Genomic DNA, 11,761 nt, shown 5'->3' on the forward strand with positions numbered 1-11,761 from the left:
CGTCATCGTACATTGCACAAGGATGTTTGAAGGGTATGGCATATTCGACTCACGTGCGAGGTGGATTCTTTTGCCACACGCTATCTGTACCCTACCTGTACATTATAATGTGATAGCAGTGCTTTCTATATTAAGGTAGTATTGTCGTGGCACATGTACTCCTAACATTCTACTGAAATGAATTTTATGTGACAATTCAAATCAGCGATATCTGATTTGTATTAGTGCAGTACAAAATTTGAACTGACAGAACTCGGTCAACTGTTGTTTGATTGTATCAGATTTACATTTTCAACATAGAAAATACTATTAAATTAAGTGTAGTTAATAATGTAGTCTTGACTACATTATTTACTTTATTCATCATTCCGTTCTAATAATTTTGTTTATAAGAATAGACAAATTTATGAAATCCTGCTTGAATTATTCGGAATGGTTTTATTTTTTATATGATATAAAATAAACATACTCAAAAATACCTATAAACAAAACTACCTAAAAAGTAGTACTCGTAGAGTAATGGTGAGTTTTTAGATAATTAAATGAAATGAAAGGACTAAAACTTAGTTTTTAAGCAATCAAACAATAAAGATTTGTTGTCATAAAATAAAATACACAGACCATAATTTATTTGTATGTTGAACCAAAGGAACGGAATTCAACTGTCTCCGAATTCGTAAATAACATGTCGAGCTGCAATTTATTTATATCCTTTTTAAAAATTATAGTTTCAAAAATAACAAAGTCTTAATATTAAATTTTATTTGACAGAAAAATGTTATTTACATCTTCTATGTTTTATACCAAGTCTAAATAAATGTTAGTACGTGTGAATACATTTATAAATACTTCAAATGATGTTCTTTTGTAATGAGAGAATGTAAAAATTTAAAAAAAAGATATATTTTTATGTAATAAAACTCATAACTCATTATTTTATTATTGTCAAAACTTAACATCTATTGATTAGATTGGTGTAGAGTGATTCATTAAGTTTAAAAATTCATTATCTATTAAAAATAATTTATAACGCGATTGTTGACCAATTATCTATTGATATCTTGATGTTATTAGTCCAATTGTATCACATAGAAAATTATTTTTCAAAGTACACTATAATATGTCAAACATTTTATATAAAATGAAATATTAAAACATCTTGTCTACAATCTGTAATATTGTTCTATTAAACACATAGTTAAGTAAAAATAATTTTCATCAAGCATTTAAAAGACACCTGGTACAAAGTGACTAGAATTGGAAAAAAATAATCTTTACGGGTTTTCATGCCGTTATCCCATTGTTCGTTAGTAATTTTAACCCGAACCACATGAATAAAATGTACTAACGTGAAAAAATGAGACTGAGTAAAAAAAAAATGAAAATCGTGGCTTCCGGTTCATTCTATTCTTTATATTTCTTCTATTCCATCTCCCCGTCCGTTTTATCTTCTCGGCTTTTGCCATCTAAACTAAAAAGGATATGATGGCAATTCGACAAAGTGGATACTCTTTGTGATTTAGTAGTAATAATAATAACAATAAAAGTTATCTATATTATTGGACCTATAGACTACATAATACATTACAAAAAATGCAAAGAATAAAAGAAAATCCTTTTAATACAGTTCATTTATTATTTAGAATAGATAATAACATCTTGAAACATTAAATAATACGTTACTAAATTATCTAATTAATTATTGTTTTTGTTTTAGTAAAAACTGTATTTTTTCAATAATATTACACTTTAATCAATAAATTAACATTATACGTGTGAATCAAATATTATAACTACCATAAAAGATAAAATACAGTAATATTTAAGTTTGACTAATGACATTAAGAAAAAAAACATGGAATAATCGAGGAATAAACTAAGAATAATAACATTTTTTTATAAAAATGTTAGTTTGTCGTTCAGTTAATGGCAAACCATAAATAAGTTGGAAGTGTCACTTCAAAGTTGTATACGTATTACAGAGGGATGTTGACATATTTATTTTATAACCTGCATCTATATGAATCGACGCTTCGAACAAACATAATCAATTATAATTTATAACTTCGAATGCTTTAATAAGTTCAGAATACTTAATAAATTCAACTCATCCAGTACACACCAATGAAAATAAAAAATAATAATAGAATTTTATTGAAAGCATATGATATTTTTCAATTTTAAACGTTAACACTATTCTCCTATTCAGTTCTTCTAAATAAAAAATATATTGTTTAGTAAATAAACAACAATTGTAATTGGATTAAATGCCGGGTATACCGAAATAGTGATTTTTTTTATATCGTCTATGTAAATATTTACATCTTATACAAACAGACGACGAGAAAAAACGAAAAAAATGATGTTTTAATTTCAGAATGTAACTAATATTTTTCTTTGACATAATTTGTCTCCATTAAAAAATAATGATTTTATGTACGTTGCAATAAAGAATTCATACACTTACCACAAATTACAATTTTCCTCTCATACGAAGAAAACGTCGTTCCTTTTATACTACATATATTCAGTAGTGTATTATAAAGAATAATTCCATTACAAAAAAAAAAAGGCTTACGTTGAAATTTCCATTATTTCCATGTCAAATGAAACCTTTTTTCCCAGAAAAATCATTTTATTTTTTAGACCTATTTAGTTATAATAATATATATTTACATTATATATAATTTCAAAAGTCTTTAAATTATAATAACATTTCGAAATTTTATATTTGTAAAGTAAATAGTCAGTTACAACAAGAAATAAACAATAAAAAATATGTATTCTGATGTTTTCATTTTCAGCGTACAGTGTAAAATGAAACTACGTTAAATATTAATGAATTAATTATTGAATAAATCTTAACAAAATATTGTGTTAGTAAAAATATATTTATAGGTAAATAAACTTCATTTTAGGCGATTACATTAAAATTATATTTCGCGATATTTTAAACGAATAATACAAAAAATTATGTATTTCTTTTTTTTTTTTTTCGTTAGTGGCCAAAACGCGGTATTGCCAAAAGTAAAATAAAGTGTATTAAAAAAAAAACAAATAAAATAATAATCGTTTTGAGCCTTTCTGCCCGAATAAGTTTGGCACGCACTAGTTTATTATGCGGTTTCATAACGAACTTCCGGAAAAACCTTTGAGCATCATCGCAATGGTACAAAAGAATGAAAATTACCGGTACAAAACCACGGTTGTCTTTAAAAAAATAAATAAAAGCGTAAAATCTCTTGGAGAAATACTAGAACGCGTACGATGAAAATGTAAATTTTACTCTATGCAAAAAAATGGACCTGTATCTTAATACTGTTGTTGCTATGTACAAGAGTATTACGGTTTCATCCTGTTACCGTTATCTTGTCGTAGTGCTATTCTCCGCTTCAAGGCTCATCGCGGATAACGAAGATAACACTGCGCTAATATAATTTCAAAATTCCAATAAGTACCATTCCTTCTCGGTGCCCCTACGATTGCATTGGTATTTCCGTAAGCTATAACAGTGTTATCTGGCACTTCCTATAAATTATTAGCGAGCTCGTGTGGCATGTGTAAGTATTGTCCCCAATCGATTATACTTAGGCCGTGATCGTGGAATCGTTCCAAGTAATTTTTTTTTTTTTTTTGGATTAACTAAAGTTATACAATACTCGTCAATATTTGGTAACTGTGGTAAAACATTTGCAATACAAAAAATATACAATATATTTCATGGGAATTCGTACATTGTTATGATTTATGCATAATAAATAATACTTAAAATTACCCATACACACAATTATTCCAATAGCATAATTGGATAATTTTTTCAATACGGGTGTATTTCACCGACAATCCTCACAAGGCATACATTATTGTTATCCGTATTTATTTATTGTCAGTTTTCCTGTTTAATTTTGAATTTCCTCGAAATCATACACGGAAACAAGAGGACACCTATTGTATTTTAACAATGTAAGAACTATGTATGTGTAACTATTAGTTTTCTTTGTAAGAATAATTTTTTAGAAATATATGTTAAAAATAAATTATGAAAAGGTTATTTTTCAGTTTTATTGAGTAAACCTAAAAAGTACAAATGACGTCTCTCTGTGAAATGATAATGTAGTCAGCGCAGTTATTTATCTTTAAATTATTAAGTAACGAAGTGTAAATTCAAACAAATGACAATCATTACATTTTTTCAGAGACAAGGCTGTGTCCACGGGGAAGAGTTGCCTTACATATTTGGGGCTCCTTTAGTGGGTGGATTGATGCATTTTCCGAGAAATTACACCAAGTCAGAAATCCTGCTATCCGAAGCTGCGGTTATTTACTGGAGCAATTTTGCCCGTACAGGGTAAGTATTATACTTTATTTACATAAAATTTAGTAAAAAAACACTATCTCACACCATAAATATGAAGTGTAATATCGCACTATGTACACTTATTACATCCATTATTATCATAGTAATATCCTTAAATGCGTCATTTAACTCTCTACATTATCACTCTTTATGATGTAGGTCATAGATCTATCGAGACAATGCTTGTTCATTGATAGTATTGATGTTGGTATGACATATTTTAATAATATGAATTTTTTGAAATTCATCATTTTTAATATCCGAGCAAAACACTTCTACTCTATAACTGAAAACGCCTTTCTTATTTTTTTAAGAAAGTTTTTCTTACTAGGTTTCCTAACTAGATGAAAGGTATTAATATTTTTTCTATAGATTGAATGTAATAAATAAATGTAATTTTATGTTAGTAAAAATATTAAATATAATTCAAAATGAATAAATAAATAATAGTAATTTTATTCACTTATTTTCAAAGGAACCCTAATGAACCTCAAGATCAAGATATGTTACATAAACAAGAACATGGTCGATTTAAAAATATTGAATGGACAGCCTATGAAACTGTTCATAAGAAATACTTGAGTCTTGGTATATATTATTTCAGAATGTTTGGAGAAATTATTTCTCCAGACATTGAGTTGTTAAATTATTATTTATAATTTATATTTTAGATACGAAACCGAAATTAAAGAGTCACTACAGGGCACACAGGTTATCATTTTGGTTAAATTTAGTACCTGAGTTACATAAACCAGGAGAAGATGTTCCGTATTCTCATCACATGTTTCAGTCAGATTTACAAATGATGACCTTTAAGCCTGTGAGTATTTGACAATTAACGGTGTTTTCTATTATAAAATTAATACATAAAAAAATTATCAATTCCATTGTTATTCAATTTAAAAATATTTTAATAGTATTCCCATAATTTATTTACATAATTTGATTTTATTAAATTCCACAAAATTATATTCTTTTAAAAAGTTTCTTTTAAAGTTCAATTTTTTATAAAATATATATAAATCTTATCATAATGTTATTGAAATTTCAACAATTTCAAAGTACAAGTAACTAAAAAGTTATCATAAAAATAAATCATATTTAAAATGTCATGTTTAAAGTATTTGCTTTGATTTGATGCTCTAACAATGTCTACAATGTACAATATTAGGGAAAACGTTTTTTTTTTAATAATTCACATTATATTCTTATAAATTCCAATATAATTTGACATACTATAGATTCCAAATGATATTGCTGTATAAGAATACACAGTGGAATTTCATTTTTAACAAGAAATAATCCAATATCTTTTATTCGGTGAATTTTTTTCACGTATAAAAGGTGTACTAATAAATACACAAAAACTAACTTTAAAATATTTTTATGAAATAAATACAATATATTGTATGTTGGTAATACCTAAAAATATGTTTTTCTTTTTTTCTGTAGAAAATTATTAATAAAATGATTTTATAAGTCATTTGAATGATACAAATTAATTAAACTTAAATATTGATATCTAATTAATGTATTGTTTATTTTAAAGTTAATAAAAACTAAACAATACGAAATGGTGCAGTTGGTAGTTTTTTTGTTTAGAAGTATTTTGGAAACTAATAAATGTATACTTTTACATTGGATAATTCTACTAGGCAAATAAGGAAATATTGTCCACACTGAGAAAATTACCCTATACTCTTGCAATTTATGTATTTGAATCCCTTCTTATTTTATTCAAGATTGAACTATAAATAATAAGAGGATCTACCAAAGACTTATCGTAAATTATATATTTGTTTAGAAGTGTTTGCAGATGGTAGTACGCTAAAGTTAGTTGTCTAAGCTTCATTGGCACACATTCTTAGTCCGCAGCAGCTTATTCTTAAATAAAGCGACGGGTATATTTCAAAGGAATAAGTTCACTAACGAACCAAACATTAAGAACATAATTTATAGGCATTTAGCAATTTAGCATTTCCTGATAGTGTGATTTTAAAATTGTAAATATTTCATTCTTATCACTACAGAAATGTTAATTTTGCATAATAGTTTACAGTCTGATAATTAATGTCGATATTAAAATTCATTTTTCTGAGACTATTTCGAAAATTCTATAATTTTATTTTAAAATACATAAATATATTATGTTATGAGTTATAATGATAAAAAACCATTGCAGTTAATTATTAGTTACAATTGTTTTTCAAGCCTCGTGGTTTATATTCAATGAATTGATGATTCAATGATGAGATACAAGTGTCATTTTTTCTAAGCTGTTTGGTATTCATAAATGAATAAATAATTAAAAATAATACTATTAAAGTTATTCCGCGTGAAAAAAAACCATCATTTACTTGGTATTGTTTCTTTTTAAAACAAATAACAATTCTATTTATTTAATATTAAACTTTCTTATTTTAAAGCTCATAATTAAACTAATTATTTACTTAGGGTACGGAACGGACCACTAGGTTTCCGGAATCTTACTTCCGAGGCGGACAGCCACCAATAGTTGTACAACACATGGGTGGCAACAAAACTTTAGTGAATGCCGGAAGTGTTTCCATTCCTGAGAACACCACCACAACTACAGTTTTACAGCCACCACCGGTTGTAGTAGCGTCTTCCTCTTCATCGGATCGCGGCGAAGTCGACGATGAACGACAGCTCAAAGATGCAGCTTCTGGTGATAAAGAGGACAATCGGTCTACTTCACCTGAAGGGCAGGACGATGGCGGTGCTAGCGGAGCTGGAACACCAGGTTATGCCTCGTTCCCGTTGGCATTGGCAGTAGCTATAGGCATTGGATGTTCGCTGCTATTTCTCAATATTATGATATTCGCTGTCATTTACTACAACAAATCAACTGGGGGTAATGGTGGCCGTCGTGGAAGTCGAAATACTGCAGATGACGACGAAGATGGTAGACAGAATGACAAGATAAAAAATATGAAAAGACCAGAAAATGGTGGACCAATGACTAATCTATGTTCGACTGGAGGTAAATATTTTAAGATTATTTCAATGCAAATCCGTATCACGTTATTTGGGGAAAACAATAAAACATGAAATATTGGGCAACGTATTTTGACATTTCATGACTTAAAATTTAAAAACTAACCAACATTTTAGCGTTATTGTCAGTTGTTCAGAAAATAGTATCACAAATAATTTTAATGTGCATTTTTTTTTTTTATCCATCAACTTCAAAACTGGAACGTTAAGTGAATTTGTTTTTTAATAACGTTTATTACTCACTCAAATTGTTGGTTAATATTATTACACGAATTATTTACGAGCCCCTGCTACATTATAAATTATTTTAAATAATATTATTGTATAGAGACTCAGTATCGTTTCGGTGTCGTAAATAATTACTATAAAAGGGTAACACCGATTCTAGTTGGGTATCGTTTCTGATATTAAATCCCAAACAATTCAACATAATCATTAATTATGTTTTTGCCTGGAATTGGCAAATGTGACATTTATGCAAGCTCCTAATTTTGATTTTATCGCTGAGAGCCTCCTCCCCCGAGACCATTTTTTACCAAACATTTAATCTAGGGTTTTATACATTTAAGCAAAAATTATTTTTAATATCAGCTCTAATATAAATAATTTACAATCCATACTTAAAGCAGAAAAATCGAACTTGACATCATAGAAAATATAGACCATCATACTTTCAAGATATTATATGATCGTGTTGTCCATTCTTGTTAATTATGGATCAGTTTTTCAATGAACTTATTTAATATAATAGTAATAAATGACACGAAACAACTCTTTTCATAAACAAATGGTTGCGATCAATAAAATAGTTTTTTGTCTGCTAAAAAATGGCAATATTTTTAATTGGGTCATAAATTAAAACTCTTTATTAAAATTAAATAAATTTATTTTATAGATGTTGTTTAATTTTTTTGTAATAACTTTTTTTGTCATAAAGGTGCTACAGAATTACTACAAATGATGGAAAGTCGAACGGCTGCATCTCAAAAACAACCTCATTCGATCCTCAAAAAACCACTAGCTTCCTCACCACAGCCAGCACCACCACCTGATCTCGGTGGTGATTTGCATGTCATGCCGGTACACCATAGTGTTTCTGTTAATGGTGGAAGTACTTTAACTAGGCCCTCTCAACTGCCACCTGTCGAATTCGCCGACGTCACTCAAAATTATCACGGGGGGACCGGTGGTGGTGCGGCCACGTTGCCTCGACCACCACCACCGCCAAAGTGTCCTCGCCCGGATCATCATCATCACAATCACCATCACCATCAGCATAGTGGTACTCTTAGGCGGCATGGTCAGACAGCGATACCGGCTTGCACATGCATTAATGTGGCCCAACCCATAGTGCCTACAACTTCGGAAGCGGTGAAAACGGTGGAGGAACTGCACGTGTGACAGTCGAAAAGTGCTGGCCACCGTCGATCGTCGGACACCGACATCAACAGACTGGCCAGCGACCTGACGAGGATATGCCATCAACTCCGTGAATCTTCCGGAACAACACAACAAAGTGACTTATTCTTTTTATGACATTAAGAGTCTTCGCAGAGTTAAAAATAATTTATTTGTTGAACGATGGAAAATTCAATATTTTTTTTATTATTATTATTATTTTGTACAGTATAATATAAAATAATTTAAGCATTGTGATGTACGGGTAATACGATTAATAATAGCAACTCTCATTAAAATGTCAATGTAGTGTTAATTTATAAAATGCCCTAAGTTGTTCGTATTTTAATAAAGTTGAGATTAATAAATAATTTCAATTACATAAATATCAACTATTCATATTTGTGTAAAAACGATTTGTTTATTGTAATAAAATGTTTTCTTTATATTTGTCAAATTTTCACTGTTTAAAACTAGTTACCAGACATATATTGTCGAAAAAATATAACAAAGTTTATTTATTATGTTAATTTATAATTACTTTTAAGTAAAATCATGTGATGTAAACTGTCTATTATGGAATAGTCTTATGAATGATAAAGACAGTATAAATTTATAGCTTTTCGAAAATTTTAACAAACATGTGATGTAAGTAAATTTTAATTCATAAACTTTGTGAAGGTAATTTTATTAATTAACTTATTCTATCAGATATTTTAATTGAAATTTTTATGGTAACTTCAACATTATAAGTCAACACACAAAAGTTTTAAATTGAAAACTAACTTTAGAATAAACACTATCTCATAACATGATAATTTGCCTTAATTCTGTAAAATAAACGTCATTATGGTTGTCATATTTCATGGTAATTGTGACATAATAATGTTTCATAGATATTAATGAACATTACAGCATCCAATTATATGATAAATAAATATGTTTGAATTTTTTAACTGAACTTTTATAACTCAAGTTTTTATTTAGCAAAATAATAGTTTGACATTAACACATATAATCCTAATCTTTTAAAATCAATGATAGAATGTTTTTATTTTTTTTTAATTAAGCGAGGTTATTAATTTCATGAATACAAATAAAACTTTTTTTTTATAATTATTAAATAAAGATATTTTGACGTTGTAATTTCAGTTTTCCACAATCATTAAATAATACTAAACAATCATTATATATCAATGGGTGACCATAAAAAAATTGTTTAACTTACATGATTCCTTCAAAAACATTTTTACGTGTGCATTGAATACTATTACTTCTGTTTTATTATATTTTTGAGTTGCTTGCATATACACTAAAAAGTTATAACTATAATAAACAAAGAAATTTATGACATATACCTGAGAAGCTTTTATACTTCGTAATATGTCATATCTTTTTGTTTTGATAGCCACAAAGTCTCGGGTAAAAAGTTAACACAAACTTCAACATGAGAAATCTTATAATATAAACTTTAACTTGAGTAACGACAAGAAATCACAATAGTGTAGGGCTAACCCTGTCCCTTGATAGTTGAGGTACATACTTGCGTTGACGTTTTAAGTAATATGAATGGCATGATTATATACTCAGTTCTTGTTTAAAATTATATTTCACCCTAATACATTTTTAAAAAGGGTTTGATTCTCATTTCAGTACAAACAAAATACACCCAAACGAAGTCACAAGTTGGATCAAATTACTTTTTGGTAAAATGATAAATTTTGCAATGGTGGTTAAAACGTTTGTAAAAATATGAGATTATTTTTAATGTGGTAATATAAATAATTTTGTAACTTTGCCAACAATAGTCTTACAGTAGCTAATCTTAAGGTCAAACAGTATTTTGTTTATTTTTTTAACGCGCAAACAAATATCATTCCAGTGTAAATTTTTAATTAAACTAAAAACTATTTAAATGTTTAAAAACTCAAATGCACTAACTCCATTTTAAAATACTGGAACATAGTATAGAAAAAAGGTTACCTTATTGTTATCTTAATTTACTTTGGGTTATTCAATGAACTTATAATAAAAATTAAACAGTATACATATGTTGACTTCAAACATTTTTTTTTGACTTCATATAGGGTAAGATGACGAATTCGGTACTTATATAAGAATAGTAGCGAAATCTAGTTAGCATAAAAGCCTCATGTGGTTCACAATGATACTCAATACTATAAACACATGTGTGTGTGTGTTTTAATAATTTAAGAACGCGAAGGTGTTTATAACCAAAATTATTTTTGTTGTGGTTAGAAATCCATGTTTAGCGTACTTCTACATCATTTTTGAACATCAAAACTTAAGATATTAGTATGCTATGAAAAAATGTTCTAATTCTCTCTTAAATATTCTAAAATAACTATTTAATATCTATTCATTTATAAGAGACCTATTTCTTTGCAATAGTTTTGATTACAAAGTTTATTATCGTTTTCGTCACCTCACCTCATAGTTGGAGAAAAAATGACAATTTTCCGGAAAACTCATATTTTGCCTATAAGAAGATGAAAGAGACGATTGAATGCAATTGTAATATTAGATTATATATAGAAGTAATTTTCATGCAAATTTCAGATTTTAAATCCGTTAATAGATGTCAAAAAGAAATACTAAAAACTTAAACTTGCTATCTTGTCCCGCCTTACCCTAAGTTCATTATTTATATGTGACTCATTATTTATAATTCAAAAAAAAAAATTTAAAAGATTTCAAATTTATTTATTTTAAAAGTAAATGGACATTTATGACCGAAGTGTTCATATACTCGACACTCAAAAATTTCACTTACATTTTAATAAATTTTATTAAATTTCAATGTGAAATAAAAAATATTTGATATGTCTACTACACATAAAAAAATAATTTTCTATAGTAAATATTCACCAATAAATTTGTTTTTAATTTATTTTATTTGTTTATTATAAAATAACTTCTAATAATTCATAAAGTACATCACTATTTAAATTACCATCACAAGTTCAA

The 11,761-nt window shown here is 27.7% G+C and overlaps 1 protein-coding gene across 4 annotated transcripts in view; it reads left to right on the forward strand.

The window, feature by feature from the left end:
- LOC126901804 (neuroligin-4, Y-linked-like) overlaps positions 1 to 11,761 on the forward strand; it is a 210,704-nt gene extending 198,943 nt beyond the window's left edge. For all 4 annotated transcript variants that reach the window (XM_050678568.1, XM_050678567.1, XM_050678569.1 and 1 more), the window contains exons 8-12: positions 4,197 to 4,348; positions 4,833 to 4,945; positions 5,029 to 5,177; positions 6,812 to 7,361; positions 8,313 to 11,761. In XM_050678568.1, the coding sequence (XP_050534525.1) occupies positions 4,197 to 4,348; positions 4,833 to 4,945; positions 5,029 to 5,177; positions 6,812 to 7,361; positions 8,313 to 8,776 (1,428 nt within the window). In that variant the 3' untranslated portion in view covers positions 8,777 to 11,761. The remainder of the gene's footprint in view (positions 1 to 4,196; positions 4,349 to 4,832; positions 4,946 to 5,028; positions 5,178 to 6,811; positions 7,362 to 8,312) is intronic.

Source organism: Daktulosphaira vitifoliae, unplaced genomic scaffold (genome assembly GCF_025091365.1).
Source record: "Daktulosphaira vitifoliae isolate Bord-2020 unplaced genomic scaffold, ASM2509136v1 Scaffold_3, whole genome shotgun sequence".
Taxonomy (NCBI): Eukaryota; Metazoa; Arthropoda; class Insecta; order Hemiptera; family Phylloxeridae; genus Daktulosphaira; species Daktulosphaira vitifoliae.